The sequence below is a fragment of the Meles meles genome, chromosome 16 (assembly GCF_922984935.1).
Source record: "Meles meles chromosome 16, mMelMel3.1 paternal haplotype, whole genome shotgun sequence".
Taxonomy (NCBI): Eukaryota; Metazoa; Chordata; class Mammalia; order Carnivora; family Mustelidae; genus Meles; species Meles meles.
In genome coordinates, this window is record NC_060081.1 from 25884282 (window position 1) to 25901899 (window position 17618).

Here is a 17618-nt window from a genome sequence, read left to right on the forward strand (position 1 = left end):
GAATTTGCCTTCTGTCAGGTGGACGCTTCAATTGCACTGACTCTGGCCCTGGCTGTGCTGTGTGACCTGCTCCAGCAGTGGGACCAGCTGGCCCCTGGACTCCCAGTCCTGCTGGGATGGCTGTTGGGAGAGGGTGATGATTCTGCGATCCATGTGGAAAGCACCCATCAGGTAACCCCAGGGTCTCAGGGCCATGGCGGTGGGATCAGAGCGGTGGCCCAAATCCACTAGATCAGCACAGCAGGCTTGCTGCAGCTTCCCGTGCCTGCTGAAAGTGTGCTTCTGAGTGCTCACATACAGATCAATAACCAATTAGCAAAGTCTCCAAATGACTACAGCAGCCGGCTAGATGCTGCTGGGGAAGCTGGGGCAGCTCTCATGCTGACTTTTGAGGTTCCAGTGGTAAGTCTTGAGATCACCAGGGGAGAGGTTTGAAAGAGGTTTGAAAGAGCCTCCTGGGTTTCTGAAGCCCGTGGGCAGGCCCCACTGCCTTCACTGTCCGATGGCCTAGCTAAAGCCAACAGCCTTGGCTGTTCCACACCCAGGACACCCCTTGATTGCCTGGCCCTGGTGGCCAAGGGAGCTGGCATCCTGAACTCTGCAGGAAGGTGGTGATCGGGAAGACAGTTCTCGACAGTCTACCACCCCAGGGCCCTGCACGGACAGTGAACTGAAACACAAACCCAGTCTTCATGGAAAAAAGGCTGTTTACTTAGCCTGGATCCTCAGCCTGAGGGACAGGCTTCAGGTTTCCCACACATCTAGAGGCTCAGGAGGCGTTCCTAGGAAACATAAGCAGGAGGTGACATCCTTGCATGCTCCTCTTGGCCTTGCTACGGCTCCATGAGACCTCCCCCCAAAATCTAGTACATTCATCTGGAGCCCCAATTTTTGCAACAGTTGCCCAAGGAACACCTCAAGATCTCCTGGTCTGGAGGCCAGGAAGGATTATAATTGCCAACCCACAGTATTATATATATTTTAAAAGCTGGCTTCCAATCAGCCTGAAACCAGGTGCTAAATGAGATTCCTCCCCTTGGAATACTGACAGGTCTTGACACATCTTCAACAATGGGGACATATTAGGAATAAATCAGGCTGTTCAGACAATCAGAAGGGTTCAAGAGACAACCAAGAGCTAGGGCAAGGTTGAAGGTCCATCACCCATTAGGCCACCCACTCCTTCAAGACCAAGAGAGGTGGCTGCTTTGCCTAATACACAGAAGCAAACACAGAGTCAAGCAAAATGAGGAAACAGAAATATGTTCCAGAAAAAGACCTTAATGATAATGGATAAGGAATCTATCTGATAAAGAATTCAAAGTAGTGTCCATAAAGAAGCTCACTGGGGTGCCTGGGTGGCTCAGTCAGTTAAGTGTCTGCCTTCAGCTCAGGTCCTGCTCTCAGGGTCCTGGGATCAAGCCCCACATCAGGCTCTCTACTCAGTGTGGAGTCTGCTTCGCCCTCTCTCTCTCCCTTTGTGCTATCCCTCTCTCTCAAATAAATAAATAAAATCTTAAAAAAAAAAAAGTTCACTGAACTTGGGAAAAGAAAGGATGGACACAGTGAGAACTGCAACAAAGAGAAAATATACATAAATACCAAATAGAAGGCACAGAGCGAAAAAATACAATAACTGACCTGAGAAACATTAGAAGGGCTCAACAGCAGACTGGATGAAACAGAAGAATGGCTCAGTGAGCTGGAAGACAAAGCAATGGAGCTCATCCAGACAGAGCAGCAAAAAGGAAAGCAAATTTTAAAAAGAAGTTAGGGGTGCCTGGATGGCTCAATGGGTTAAAGCCTCTGCCTTTGGCTCAGGTCATGACCCCAGGGTCCTGGGATCGAGCCCCGCATCAGGCTCTCTACTCAGCAGGGAGCCTGCTTCCCTTCCTCTCTCTCTGCCTGCCTCTCTGCCTACTTGTGATCTCTGTCTGTCAAATAAATAAATAAAATCTTAAAAAAATAAATAAAAATAAAAAGAAGTTAGCTTAAGAGAGCTATTGGGACAGCATCAGATAGAATGACATTCACACAATAGGGGTCCAGGAGGAGAAGAGAGAAAGGGACAGAAAACTAATTTGAAGAAACAATGGCTGAAAACTTCCCTAGCCTGGAAAAGGAAACAAATCCAGGCCCAGGGAAGCCCAAAGAACTCCAAAGAAGATGAACCTAAAGAGATCCACACCAAGACACATCATAGTTAAAATGTCAGAAGTTAAAGAGAGAATCTTAAAAGTGGCAAAAGAAAAACAAATTATTACATACAGGGGAAAACCTATAAGGCTATGGGCAGGTTTCTCAGCAATAATTTTGCAGGCCAGAAGGGAGTAGCATGACTTACTCAAAACCTTCCAACCAAGAATACTGTACCTGGCAAGGTTATCATTCAGAAAGGAAGGAGAAATAAAAAGTGTCCCAGACAAGCAAAAACTAACGGAGCTCGTCACCACTAACCTGGGCTTAGAATTGTTAAAGGACTCATTTAAGTCAAAAAGAAATGGCACAAATGAAGATGGGATGAGAGGAACCCTGACCGCAGCCCCATCCAACACCCGTGACCAATAGGAAGTAGCTATGATAGAAGGTTGCTCACCCTTCTTCCCTAACAGCAGTTAGGGTTACTTCTTCAAAGGGAGAATGATGAAGGATAGCTGGAAAGCAGGAAGACAGGGACAAGCCCCACCCCACCCCCAGCCCTAAGAGGAAACCACCCTTAAAAGGATTTTATACTACCCTGGAAGGAGCCCTCCACCATTTGCATATGATAAGACAGGTGACAAAAATCTGATTAGATGACAAGCATGAGGGTTAATTGGATTAAAACAGCATACCAACAAGCCCATAAAAACCCCTAGACTTAGAAACTCCAGTGGCAACCCCCTCAGGTACCCTTCTTCCTTGGGAGCTTTGTAACTATCACTTTGCTATTGATCAATAAACCTTGCTTTGCTGCCCACCAAAAAAAAAAAAAAAAAAAAGAAAAGAAAAGAAAGAAAAGAAATGTTACTAAATAATAACAAGAAAACATATGAAAGTAAAAATCCCACTGGAAAAGGTAAATGTATAATAAAGGTAGTAGATTAATCACTTACAAAGCTACTTTGAAGGTTAAAAAAAATTTAGTAAAATGTACTAAAACTACAATAATTAAGGGAAGTGTGAAAAGATGTAAAATGTGACATCAAAAACAAAAAATAGAGGGAGTAATAATTTGGGTTCTGGGATATGTTCAATTTAAGATGCTATCAACTTAAAATAGACTGTTACAGATATAGGATAACATATGTGAACCTTGCAGTAAACACAAAGCAAAAACTTACCATAAACACACAAAATGAGAAAGGAATCTAAACACTAAAGAAGGGGCGCCTGGGTGGCTCAGTGGGTTGAAGCCTCTGCCTTCGGCTCAGGTCATGATCCCAGGGTCCTGGGATCGAGCCCCGCATCGGGCTTTCTGCTTGGCAGGGAGCCTGCTTCCGTTCCTCTTTCTCTGCCTGCCTCTCTGCCTACTTCTGATCTCTGTCTGTCAAGTAAATAAATAAAATCTTTAAAAAAAAAAAAAAAAAAAAAGATTAAACACTAAAGAAAGTCATCAAACCACAAGAGAAGAAGAAAGGAACATGGAGGCTCTACAAAACAGCCAGCAAATAGTTAACAAAATGGCAATAAGCAGATACCTATCAATAATTATTTTAAATGTAAATGGACTAATTCTCTAATCAAAAGACATAGACTGGAGGCGCCTGGGTGGCTCAGTGAGTTAAGCATCTGCCTTCAGCTCAGTTCATGATCCCAGGATCCTGAGATAGAGACCTGCATTGGGCTCTCTGCTCAGCAGGGAGTCTGCTTGCCCCCCTCTCTCTCTGCCTGCCTCTCTGCCTACTTGTGATCTCTGTCTTTCAAATAAATAAGTAAAATGATTTTTTTTTAAAAAGTGTTTAAAAAAAAAGACATAGAGGGGCTCCTGGGTGGCTCAGTGGATTAAGCCGCTGCCTTCGGCTCAGGTCATGATCTCAGGGTCCTGGGATCGAGCCCCGCATCGGGCTCTCTGCTCTGCAGAGAGCCTGCTTCCTCCTCTCTCTCTGCCTGCCTCTCTGCCTACTTGTGACCTCTCTCTCTCTGTCAAATAAATAAATAAAATCTTTAAAAAAAAAAAAAAGACATAGAGTGGCTAAATTAATTTAAAAAAAAAAAAAGATACATCTTTATACTGCCTGCAAGAGACATCAGAAGTAAGGACACATGCAGCCCAAAAGTGAAGGAATGGAGAATTACATTCCATGCAAATGGAAACAAAAGGAAAGCTGGTATAGCTATATTCGTATCAGACAAAATAGGCTTTAGAACAAAAACCACAATAAAAGAGAAAGAGGGCCACCATATTGATAAAAGGGTCAATCTAACAAGAATATATGACATTTATGAATATTATACACCCAACATAGGGGCAAATAATAACAGACCTAAAGGGAGAAATTACAAGTAATGTAATAATAGTAGGGGACTTTAATATCCCACTTACATCAATGGATGGGTCATCCAACCAAAATTCATAAGGGAATGTTGGCCTTACACAATACAGTAGACCATATGGATTTTAATAGATATATACAGAATATCCCATCCAAAGCAGGAGAATACACATTCTTCTCAAGTGCACATGGAACGTTCTCCAGGATAGAACACATGTTAGGCCACCAAACAAGTCTCAATAAATACAAGAAAACTGGAAAAACTAAAAATACATGGAAATTAAGCAATATGTTACTGAACAACTATTGGGTCATAGAAGAAATCAAAGGAGAAATTTAAACACCCAGAAACAAATGAAAACAGAAACAGAACATACCAAAATCAATGGGATGCAGAAAAAGTAGTTCTGAGAGGAAAGTTCAAATGATAAATGCCTATTATCAAGAAACAAGAAAGATCTCAACAACCTAACTTTCTACCTCAAGGGATCAGAAAAAGAAGAACAAACAAAATCCAAAATTAGGAGGAAGAAAGAGTAAACATCAGAGTGGAAATAAATGAAATAGAGACTAAAAAGACAATAGAAAACATCAATGAAATTAAAATCTTGTTCTTTGAAACATAAAATAGACAACACTTTAGCTAGACTGACCAAGAAAAAGAGGGCTCAAATAAATAAAATGAGAAATGAAGAGGAGAGGTTACAACTGATACCACAGAAATATAAAGATCAGAAGAGACTACTGTGAATTGGATGTCTGTGTTGTGTCTTGGGGCAGGTGGAAGGAGGATGGGAGGTGTATATAGGAAGACAGGGAAGCACTTCCCTCTCACTCTGTACTTCTGAAATAAACATTTCACTAAATAATACTTTATAACACATGGTGCTGATGTTTCTGAACCAGTCTTATTATTTTTAACTGGTTGCAATCCGTATTGACTTCATGACCTCTTATAGGGTAAAACTTGCGGTATGAAAACCGCTCTCCCGTAGACCTACCTACTTGGTCAGTGAATGCAGTTGACTAGCAATTAGTGTGTTTTTTGTGTGTAAAGGTTATGGAGAAACACATTTGTAAAAAAATATATATATATATGATTCTAAAAACTGGTTGATAAAACTGAGGTTTTAGGGGAATTTCTTTACATTTTCTCCTCTGTTAAACTGAGCCTTAAGAGGACAGGGCTACTCGTTATCACCGTGTTGCCCAATATCTAACACAGTGCTCTGCTCATGGTGGATGCTTAATAAATGAGTGAATGATGGCTTGATGAATGTTACTACAGTGCTATTGTTCAAATCCATTTTTTCTGAAATAGTGGAAGGTATTTCTAAGATAGTTCTTATTTGTAATGAATTTAGAGAGAAATAAATTTGTGAAGGATTAAAAAAAGAGACTACTATGAGCAATTATATGCCAATAAACTGGACAACCAAAAAAGAATGGATAAATTCTTAAAAACGTGTATTCAAGACCAATTCATAAAGAAATAGAAAATCTGAATAGACCAGTTACTGTGAGTCAATTAAAAACCTCCCAATAAAGAAAAAATAAATAAATAAAGGGGGGGGAAACCCCACACACAACAAAAACCCAAGACCAGAAGGCTTCTCTGGTAAATTCTACAAAACATTCAAGGATTTAATACCTACCCTTCCAAACTCTTCCAAAAAATTGAAGAGGAGGGAAGGCTTCCAAATTCATTTATAAGGCTAGCACTACCTTGATACCAAAACCAGGTAAGGACACCACAAAAAAAAGAAAGAATGAAAGAAAATTGTAGGCCAATATCCCTGATGAACATAGATACAAAATCCTCAACAAGCTATTAGCAAACTGAGTTCAACAACACATTAAAAGTATCATATACCGGGCGCCTGGGTGGCTCAGTGGGTTAAAGCCTCTGCCTTCAGCTCAGGTCATGATCCCAGGGTCCTGGGATCGAGTCCCACATCGGGCTCTCTGCTTGGCAGGGAGCCTGCTTCCCCCTCTCTCTCTACCTGCCTCTCTGCCTACTTGTGATCTCTCTCTCTCTGTCAAATAAATAAATAAAGTAAAAAAAAAAACAAAACTCTGCTAGTTTAAAAAAAAAAAAAAAAGTATCATATACCATAATCCAGATTTGTTCCAGGGATGCAAGGATGGTTCAACATCTACAAATCAGTCGATGTGATACACAGTATTAACAAAATGAAAGACAATCATGATCATCACAATAGATGCAGACAAGCATTTGACAAAATTCAACATCCATTTATGGTAAAAACAAAACCCTTAACAAAGTGGGTGTAGAAGGTACATATCTTAACATAATGAACGCCATATATGACAACCCCAGTGGATAAAAACTGAAAATACTCAGTGGATAAAAGCTGAAAGCTTTTCCTCTAAGATCAGGAACAAGGCAAAGATACCCCCTCTCACCACTTTTATGCAACAGAGTCTTGAAAATGCTAGCCACAGCAATTATGCAAGAAAAAGAAATAAAAGGCATATAAATTGGAAAGGAAGAAGTAAAATTGTCACTGTTTGCAGATGACATGACACTATATTTAGAAAACCCTAAAGACTCTACCAAAAAATCTTTTAGAACTAATAAATGAATTCAGCAATAAAGTTGCAGGATAGAAAATCAATGTACAAAAATCTGGTGCATTTCTATACATAAATAACAAACTGTCAGAAAGTGAAATCAAGAAAAAGTCCTAACTGTAGTTGCATAAAAAATAAAAAATAAAAAAAACCCTAGGAATATACTTAACTAAGGAGGCAAATGACCTTATTAAACTGTAAGATACTGATGAAAGAAATTAAAGAAGACACAAATAAATGGAAAGATATTCCCTGCTCTTGGATTGGAAGAATTGATATTGTTAAAATATCCATCTGCCCAAAGCAGTATATATATAGATTCAATGCAAATCCTATTAAAATTCCAATGGTATTTTTCACAGAACTAGAACATATATTCTAAAATGTATAGGGAATCACCAAAGATCCCAAACAGCCAAAACAGTCTTAAGAAAGAAGAACAAAGTCAGAGGTAAATGTGTCTTGACTTCAATCCAAACAGTATGGCATTGACACAAAAACAGACATAGAGATCAGTGGAACAGAATAGAGAGCCTAGAAATAAACCCACATATATATATGGCCAATTAATTTTTGACAAAGGAAGCAAGAATAAACAATGAGGAATGGATAGTCTCATCTATAAATGGTATTGGGGAAACTGGAAAGCTACATGCAAAAGAATGAACCTGGACCACTTTCTTATGCCATTTACAAAGATTAACTCAAAATGGATTAAAGCCCTGAATGTAAGACCTGAAACTATAAAACTTCTAGAAGAAAACATAGATGGTAAGCTCCTTGACATCAGTCCTAGTGATGTTTTTGTGCATCTGACTCCAAAGGTAAGGGAAACAAACAAAAATAAACAACTGGGACTAAATCAAACTAAAAAGCTTCTGTGCACTGAAGGAAACCATCAACAAAATGAAAATAGAACCTACTGAAGGGTGACTGGGTGGCTCAGTTGGTAGGCCTCTGTCTTTGGTTTGGGTCATGATCCCAGGGTCCTGGGATTGAGTCCCACATCGGGCTGCTGGCTCAGTGGGGAGGCTGCTTCTCCCTCTGTCTCTTCCCTCTGCTTCTGCTCTCTTTCTCAAATAAATAATTTTTAAAAAGAAAAGAAAACAACTTACCTAGTGGGAGAAGATATTTGCATATGATTTATATATCCAGTAAGGGGTTAATATCCAAAAAATATAGAGAACTCATACAACTCAATAACACCAGAGAAATCTGATTTTAAAATGGGCAGAGGATCAGAATAGACATTTTCCCCGGGCGCCTGGGTGGCTCGGTGGATTAAGCCGCTGCCTTCGGCTCAGGTCATGATCTCAGGGTCCTGGGATCGAGCCCTGCATTGGGCTCTCTGCTCCGTGGGGGGCCCGCTTCCTCCTCTCTCTCTGCCTGCCTCTCTGCCTACTTGTGATCTCTCTCTCTGTCAAATAAATAAATAAAATCTTTAAAAAAAAAAAAAAGAATAGACATTTTCCCAAAGGAGACGTACAGATGGACAACAGGCACCTGGAAAGACACTCAACATCACTAATCATCAGGGAAATGCAAATCAAAGCCACAATGAGGTATCACCTAACACCAGTCAGAATGTCTAGTATCAAAAAGACAAGAAGTAAGTGCTGGTGAGGATGTAGAGGAAGAACTCTTGTGTCTTGTTGGTGGGAATGTAAATCTGTGCAGCCACTATGGAAAACAGTATGGAGGGCCCTCATAAAATTAGAAATAGAACAGGTGATCTAGCAACTTCATAGCCCGGGCTCTAACCAAAGAAAAGGGAAACACTAATTTGAAAAGGTACAAGCTCCACTGTGTTCACTGCAGCTTTATTTCCAGTAGCCAAGGTATGGAAGCAATTTAACATGTCCTTCAATGGATGAATACATAAAGATATGTGTGTGTGTGTGTGTGTGTGTGTGTGTGTGTGTACACGCATGCATGCATTGTGTGTATATTATGTGTGTGTTATATATGTATGGGAATACTACTCAGCCATGAAGAAGAATGGACTGTTACCATTTGAGACAACACAAATGGAACTCAACGGTATTATACTAAGAGAAATAAGTCAGAGAAAGACAAATAGCACCCGATTTCACTTAATATATGGAATCTAAAAAACAAACAAGAAAAACCAAACCTAACCCAGACTCACAGAGAACAGTTTGGTGGTTTCTGGAAGGGGTGGTTAAGGTCATGTGAAATGGGTAAGGGATATCAAGAAGTACAGACTCCCAGTTATAAGATGAATAAGTCATGGGGGTGAATGTAAAGCATGTGGACTATAGGCAATAAGGTTATATTAACTTCGTGGGGTGACAGATGGTAACGAAGTGTGGTGATCATTTCACAATGGATACAAATGTTGTACACCTGAGACTAGTATAATATTGTATATCAGTGATACCTCAATAAAAAAAAAAAAAAGAAAGAAAGGAAGAGGCCCCTTGGAAGTTGAGGGTTTAATTATGGAGAATGCTTATTAGTCCGCACTGGAAGAGCTACAGGCTCCCATGGTTAAGCGGAAGGTGAAACATTCCCAGAGAATCAGGATCCTACCAGGGTACTTGCTGCTCACAGTCTACAGACAGGAAAACTGAGGACCAAGACCAGCAGCAGAAGCATCTCGTCAACTGAAATCTGTTTCCATCCACCGGTGTCTGACTCAGCTGGTCCTCTTTGACATACCCAGCAAGCCAACAGTTCAAAAAGCAGCCTGTTTATGGGAAATTTGGAGACAAGATAAATTGTCTGTGATAAAATAACCTTGAAAACTCCCAGCATTATAGCAGTTTGGTTTCGTACTCAGAGAGCAGGGTCTCGCATTTGGTAATCCTTTTTGGCTCTTTGTTCTGCCACTGAGATTTCTCTTCCTCCCTGCCCCCACCGTCTGGTTTCTAGATGCACCTTTTGGTCCAGGGGCCACAAAGGTTCCCTTTCAACAGCAGGCCCCCAAAAATCTTGGCTCGGAACCGCAGACACATTTTTATCAAAGATCATGTTAAGTCTGGGCAAGAAAATTCCTCCCTGGTAGAGAAGTACAGCAAATGAAAATAGAAGGTGACCTTCCAGACTGCCAGTGGCAAGTGCATGTGGGTGCTGACAGGCGAGAGTGGGCCCTCCCCAGGGAGGGGGAGGGGACACACCTCCTCCACATCTGGCAGGACTCTGGTCTGGATGGGAGCTTTTTGACATCCCCTGCAATGTTGACCCTGGGCTTTGTCATTTGATTTAGGTGGAAGACTACCTGTTTGAAAAAGCAGAGGTCAACTTTTGGGCTGAGACCCTAATCTTCGTGAAATACCTCTCTGAGCACCTCTTCCGGCTCCTCTGCAAGTCCAGCTGCCATCCCCTCAGCCCTGAAAGCCTCCATCATCTTCATAGGACAGCGTCAGAGCAGGGCCACCTCCTCTCCCGGCTCTTCAGAGAGCTGCCACCAGCTGCTCAATTTTTGAAGACAGTGGAATTCACGAGACTGCGCATTCAGGAGGAAAGGACTTTGGCTTGCCTGAGGCTGCTGGCCCTTCTGGAAGGAAAGGAAAGGGAAGACAGTCCCATTCTCGGTGCTTCTGACTCTCCTGCAGAAGCAAATCAGTTCACTCTTGCAAGAACAGAAACGGCTTGTTGAAGAAAGAAGACTTTTGGGGGTGGGCTAAGGGTGGACGGTTTCCCCACTGCATCTCCAGGGAACGCGTTGAACATCAATGCAAATATTTCCTTCCCTTGGTGAAGCTAGTCTTCTGTCCCTTCCTACACAGGAATTTTTCTTCAGTTCCCCCATTCAGGGCAGCCCAGTTTATGGCAGCTACTGTAGGAAGTGAGGCTACCACATTGAATATTGACTCTGTTCCCAGGTGCAGGCCACCTGCTGACCTGAATTCACTTTTGTCTTCCTCCATGACCTCTAACGTCCAGGCATAGCCAGCCCCAGGCATAGCCAGCCGGCATTTTCTGTGAACTGTACAGAACTGGTTTGTAACTCGTGATTTTTCTCTCCTTTTTTCCGTTGGATAGAAGAGCTGGATTCGTTGGCAAACAGCCCATTGGGTCAGAATTCCAAATTTTATTCTATTTTAGCTAAGGCAGAAGTAGGTTCTGAATGTTGGATACTGGGAGAATTCTAGATCAACTGCATAGAAATAGTTTTGTTTTTGCTATTTACATGTGCGAGTCCCGCGGTGACCTGCACATGCCATCCAAATTATTAAAAGAGCTCTTACCTACCAAAAGTGTTTCAACTAATGCCAGGAAACCTGATTTTGCCACCCACTAAAAGCATAGACCCTTGGCTGTCAGCAGGAAGCTCAGGGAAGGTAAAGCCAGAATAAATGATTTATTCACTTCCTACACTGTTTACTATCATTTTCTCATTGGCAATAACAAGATTCTCACTTAAGATGTCAGAAAACACATTTATCCACTTCAGTGTTTGAATCTAGACCTACCTTAACCGGTTTTCAGCCTTTTGGAAGACCGGCGCAGCCCTCTTCCTCTGATACCCAGCAGGTGTCGCTCTTGCATACATTTTGCTGCTAGTCCAGCCTTTGGATGGCTTGCCATTTTCTACAGAATAAGCGTTGCCCACAGAGGGCTGTCTTGAAATTCATAGTTTGGATTGGTCATGGGCTCGTCCATATTCGTTTTTCATCCTGGTTATCCGAAAAAGCAATTTTAGTAGTGGTATGTAAAGTTGGTCCAGCTTTTAGGGTCTGTAAATATTTTAAAATACTTCTCAGATGAATAGTCACTTGGAAATAGTTAAAGGGGCAGTTTAGAGGCAAGAGGGCTTGATATCATTTCCTCCTGCAGAAAGGCTCGTATCCAAAATTGTTTCTCTTTAAAAGTAAACCACCTAACACTAAAAACACAGCCATACTGGAAGTATAGAGAAAGGGCCCATAGGAAAAGGCAGGGAATGAAGTAAACTTAGAGTCCAAAGCTTTGTCCTAAAGAAAAGAGGAAATTCTCTGGGTGGTTTTGCACTATTCAGCTCAACATGTGTGTTTTGTGATCCTGAATTAATTACCTGTTGGGCATCTGTGTAGCCCACACATGAGGGAAAGTGGCCAGTCTGACATTTATTTTTGTTCTGAGAAAGGCGACCTGACTGGGTGAGAAGTCAAGGAATCGTTGGCACAATGCAGTGATGACCATGGTTCAGTAACTATGAAACTGACCCCAGCAAAGCCAAGCTCACTGGAAAAGCCCAGCATTCCTTTTTTCTCCATTTAAACAGAAATAAAAGCAATTATATAATAAGAAAAAATACTTTCTACTAGCGCATACCCGTACCAAAGTATGCAAGCATGGTGTATTTATGACATGTTATCTCCAGGATCCTTCTACTTAGCCTGCTAAATGGGTGTTCTCATAGCTGCCGACTGGGAATTACCCCCGATTTTGATACTGGCTGGCTGTGGCCAGCCTGGGAGGACAGGAGGGACAGATATTTCTCCTGGTTTCGAATCTGAAATCTTGTTACTGACCTACAATAGCGGTGGCTAAGGAATTGGCAGTTTCACACTTGCCTGATGCATTCCCAGAGGAATCTTAGAATACTGCTCTGGAGGGCGGGGGTCATTTCAACAAAGAACAAAACAGAACAGTTGGGGTTCTTGGGCTGTGAGTGTCAGCCACCCGTTGCCCAGAGCTGCCTGGGGACCAGTGTAGCACTGGGTGCAGCCATCCCCCAGAGGGAAGGAGTCACCACCTCTTCTGCCCAAGATTTGGTGCCCTCAGGTCTGCAGGCATGATTCGGTGATTTCTCTACCTATCCAGCCACAACCCAGAGACCTATCTCCGTTTTTATGCTTTGTCAACTTGCTTTAATAAATAATAGGGGTTATACTTGTTCATCTTTTATACACCTTAACAGATAACTCATGTGCGCCTTGACAAAGGGGAGAGGTGATTAAAGTAGGAATTATCTTAGTTTTACAAGGAAACGCGAGTACCAAAGAGATTATGTGATTTGCCCAGGATCACATGGCTTGGAAGGGGCAGGGCTTGAACTCCAGCCCTGTGTTTCAGATCTTAGAGGCCTTGCACCTCTCCCTGTGGGTGGTGGGAGTTTCAGCAAGGGGAACTGCGTGCAAACTGAGCTCTGAGGGGTCAGTTTCACGAGTGACAGGCCTGGCTCCTTTCCTTCCAGGTTAACGAGTGGAAATGACCACGAGGAAACAAGAAATAAGATCAATTTTGGAAAGGGGCGTGGGTTGCTTCCTTCCCTAGAGGGAACTGAGCCTTCCAACTTACACCCAATTGCTGCTGAGGCTGCCAGGTGTGCGAAATCACGCCCACTCCCGCTTTTTGGCAGCGTTTAAATGCGGAGTGATAAATGTCCTGGACCAGCCCCCCAGATCTCCCCGAAACGGGGTGTCAGCCGCTTTAGCCTAACTGGGCGCTAGGAGGGGTGTCTGCCCCGCACCCAGAGGGAGCCTGTTGGCGAAGACATTTCCTAGCGTAGACTTTCTGGGGTGTAGGACTGGTGAGAGGGGAAAAGGGGGGCGAGCCCACCCGGAGCGTCCTCTGTGCCCAGACCTGCCTGGCCGCTGGCCGGCCTCAGCCACAGCCTGCGGCCCACAACTAGCTAAGGCAGGGCGCGGCGCCCCTAACGGCCGGGGAGGGAAGGGACCTGGATGAAGCGCCGGGCCAAGGCTGCGGTGGGCGGGCAGCCTCAGCCGGCAGCTGCACCCCATCCCCCGGGAGGGCTGGGGAAGGCCGGGCCGACGAGCGGACGAACGGGGTGGCGGGAAGTCGCCTCCATGCTTGCGCAGCTCTCCCTGCCTTTCCTCCCGTCCTCCCAGCCGGCTCCCCCGCCCGGGACACTCCGCGCCATTCCGCGCCTTTGGCCCTGGCTCAAGGTCTTGTGATGTGATTAGCAAAGCCAGCGCCTTGTCCTCAGACACTCAGCCCAGCTCGGCAGGCCCCGGCGCTGAATCCCTGTTTACAGCAGCCTGGGCGGGGAGGGGGGCGGAGAAACGCGCCCAGGCTCCTCCGGGCGAGACTGGCGCGGCTGCCTCCCGCGTGGCCACTCCCGCCCCCACCCCCACCGCGTCTCCACGTGCAGTCGGGACGGAACCACCACCCGCCGGACGCAGGTCCTGAGCCCCCGCCACCCACCCCCCGGCCAGAGCACTCTTTGCGAGCCAGTCGGCCGCACGGATGGTTGCAATATTCTCGCATTTTGCAATTCCCGCGCCCAGTCTAGAACCGAGAGTGGGAGATTAAAGCTCCGCAATTTCGCCTAGCAGGATCGGGCGGGGAGAGACACGTCCAGGGCTGCAGAACCCTGGCCACGTTCAACGTGCAGGGGATTTCCAACAGTGCAGCCCCAGAGAAGAGGAGCCTTATCTTCCCGCCGCCACCCAGCAGCACCCATCAGGGACCAGCTTTCCACGCCGCCGCAGGCGCTCCGGCAGTCTGCCCCGCCCCTAAGCCTCCCGCCCCCAAGCCTCCCGCCCCCTCCTCCGGAGGAAAAAAAATTGGCGGCGGCCAATCGGAGGCCACGAAGGTGCTTGACGTCCTCGAGCCGGCGGGCGGCGTTGCCTGGAGACCCCGGCAGGGTCAGCGTTCTGTCCCCTCCCCCGACACGCCCGCCCAGCGGCTGCCGCGCTCCCCGGCCCTATATAGGGCGCGCGCTCGCGGGCCGCCGAGTTCCAGCAGTCTGCGAGCTGTCGCCGGCCCCGCGCAGGGGGGGGGGTGGGCCGGGCACCCCCGGGGCGCGGAGGAGCGCTCGTTGCTTCTCTGTCCTCTTTTCCCCCCACTCCGCACTCCCGGGCACCCTCAAACCAGGCCGCGCTGCTTCCCCTCCCCTCTTGTCTCGTCCCCCGGCAAACTTTCGGTCCCTCCCCCGCCGGTCACCCGTTATTCGTCGTGGCTCGAGCCCGGCCTTGCCGCCCCGAGGGCTCCTCCGGACCTCCCTGCCTGCAACTCCGAACATTACAGGATCCAGAAACATGTCGACCACACTTCTGTCCGCCTTCTACGATATCGACTTCTTGTGCAAGGTACGCGAGGGAGCAAGGAGGGAGGAAGGCGGGCAGGCAGGAAGCCCCTCGAGTTTTCAGACTTTTTTCCTCTGCCTTCCGCCTTTGGGGCACCCCTCCCCACCTTGACTTTGGGGTCGGGAAAAGTCCTAGAGTTCGCTGTAGTGTGTGCTCGTGCCCTGTGGGCGGGGAGAAGGAGCAGGGAGGGAGGGCGGGCAGGAGGGAGTCGCTGTCGCTGTTTAGTTTCTCCGGCGCCGACCGCGGCCACGCTGCCCGGGGCTTCCCGGACCGGCTTTGCGCCGCCCAAGCTGGCGGCCACGGGCTGAGGATCACATGTCGAAAGCGAGCGCGGCTTGGGGTGGGAGTCGGCTCCTCCCAACGCGAACTTGATTCTTTTCGCGCGTGTACGGGGGGGGGGGGGGGGGCGCGGATCAAAATCTGCAGAAAGTAAGAAGAATCAGAAGGCTGAAGTTCTGCAGCTCGCCCCAACTCTTCCTTTCCATATTTCATTCCGTCCTCGCCCCCCTCCCTTTGGCAGACGGAGAAATCCCTGGCCAACCTCAATCTGAACATGCTGGACAAGAAAGCGGTGGGGACGCCCGTGGCCGCCGCCCCTAGCTCGGGCTTCACGCCGGGCTTTCTCCGACGGCACTCGGCCAGCAACCTGCACGCGCTCGCCCACCCCGCGCCTAGCCCCGGCAGCTGCTCGCCCAAGTTCCCGGGCGCGGCTAACGGCAGCAGCTGTGGCAGCGGGGCGGCGGGTGGCCCGGCCTCCTACGGCACCCTCAAGGAGCCGTCAGGGGGTGGAGGCACGGCCCTGCTGAACAAGGAGAACAAATTTCGGGACCGCTCGTTCAGCGAGAATGGCGAGCGCAGCCAGCACCTCTTGCACCTGCAGCAGCAACAGCAGCAGAAGGGGGGCGGCGGCTCCCAGATCAATTCGACGCGCTACAAGACTGAGCTGTGCCGGCCCTTCGAGGAGAGCGGCACGTGCAAGTACGGCGAGAAGTGCCAGTTCGCGCACGGCTTCCACGAGCTACGCAGCCTGACCCGGCACCCCAAGTACAAGACCGAGCTGTGCCGCACCTTCCACACCATCGGCTTCTGCCCCTACGGGCCGCGCTGCCACTTCATCCACAACGCAGAGGAGCGGCGGCCCGCGCCATCTGGGGGTGCCTCTGGGGACCTGCGCGCCTTTAGCGCGCGGGACGCGCTGCACCTGGGCTTCCCCCGGGAGCCGCGGCCCAAGCTGCATCACAGCCTCAGCTTCTCGGGCTTCCCGTCGGGCCACCACCAGCCCCCGGGGAGCCTCGAGTCGCCGCTGCTGCTCGACAGCCCCACGTCGCGCACGCCGCCGCCGCCACCCTCTTGCTCCTCAGCCTCGTCCTGCTCCTCTTCCGCTTCGTCCTGCTCGTCCGCCTCCGCAGCCTCCACGCCCTCGGGCGCTCCGACGTGCTGTGCCTCGGCGGCGGCTGCGGCCGCAGCGGCGCTGCTGTACGGCACAGGGGGCGCCGAGGACCTGCTGGCGCCCGGCGCCCCATGCGCGGCCTGCTCGTCGGCCTCGTGCGCCAACAACGCCTTTGCGTTCGGCCCGGAGCTGAGCAGCCTCATCACGCCGCTTGCCATCCAGACCCACAACTTCGCCGCGGTGGCTGCAGCCTACTATCGCAGCCAGCAGCAGCAGCAGCAGCAGCAGGGCCTGGTGCCCCCCGCGCAGCCCCCGGCGCCGCCCAGCGCGCCCCTCCCTGCCAGTGCCACCGCGCCACCCTCGCCGCCCTTCAACTTCCAGCTGCCGCGCCGCCTGTCCGATTCGCCGGTCTTCGACGCGCCCCCTAGCACCCCGGACTCGCTGTCGGACCGTGACAGCTACTTGAGCGGCTCACTGAGCTCGGGCAGTCTCAGCGGCTCCGAGTCCCCCAGCCTCGACCCTGGCCGCCGCCTGCCCATCTTCAGCCGCCTGTCCATCTCTGACGATTGAGGCAAGAGGGCGCCAGCGAGGAGGAGGAGGAGGAAGGGGGAAGGCTGTTCTGGGGGTTGTTGGAGGGCGCCCCTGCCACCTGGAGCCGTGTTACGGGCAGGGAGGGGCGCGGGAGGGGGGGGGCGGTGACAGGCCATGAGCGGAGACTGCGGGCCGCACCGAGCACTTGGACTCGAACTTGTGTGCCGGGAGGGGCCCCACCCCTCCCCTTTCGGTTTCCTCTTTCTGTTTTTTGTTTTTATTATTTTTATTATTATTATGAAGTTTCATTCTTGTTGAGCAAAAAAAAAAGCCAACGAACTTTTGTATTGATGAACAAAATACTCACAACAGGGCAGTTGTGATGCGAACAGAACAAAAAACCAAACACTTAAAACTTTTAAGTCTCCTAGGAGTTTGGGACTTAGGGGAAAAAAAAAAAATCAACCCAGCACCAGCAGCTACCAACCACCCATTCCGTATCTTCACTTGAAAAGCATTAGTTACAGTCCAGATGTGGGAACTCTTAACGTGAGAGAAGTTCTTAATTGTCGTTTGTCTTCAGACCAGTGTAAACAAACAGCCAGCCACCACCACCTTGCTAAACCT

At 47.8% G+C, this 17618-nt stretch overlaps 2 protein-coding genes across 2 annotated transcripts in view; both read left to right on the forward strand.

Moving 5' to 3' along the window:
- THADA (THADA armadillo repeat containing) overlaps positions 1-12326 on the forward strand; it is a 326156-nt gene extending 313830 nt beyond the window's left edge. Inside the window, exons 37-38 of the mRNA XM_045980964.1 lie at positions 2-171; positions 10300-12326. Of these exons, the coding sequence (XP_045836920.1) occupies positions 2-171; positions 10300-10692 (563 nt within the window). The 3' untranslated portion in view covers positions 10693-12326. The remainder of the gene's footprint in view (position 1; positions 172-10299) is intronic.
- Positions 12327-14690: 2364 nt separating this feature from the next.
- Positions 14691-17346, forward strand: ZFP36L2 (ZFP36 ring finger protein like 2). Its single transcript, XM_045981514.1, has 2 exons — positions 14691-15073; positions 15591-17346. Exons 1-2 carry the CDS (start codon positions 15023-15025, stop codon positions 17028-17030), a joined length of 1491 nt encoding a protein of 496 aa, XP_045837470.1. The 5' UTR covers positions 14691-15022; the 3' UTR covers positions 17031-17346.
- The last annotated feature ends 272 nt before the right edge of the window (positions 17347-17618 follow it).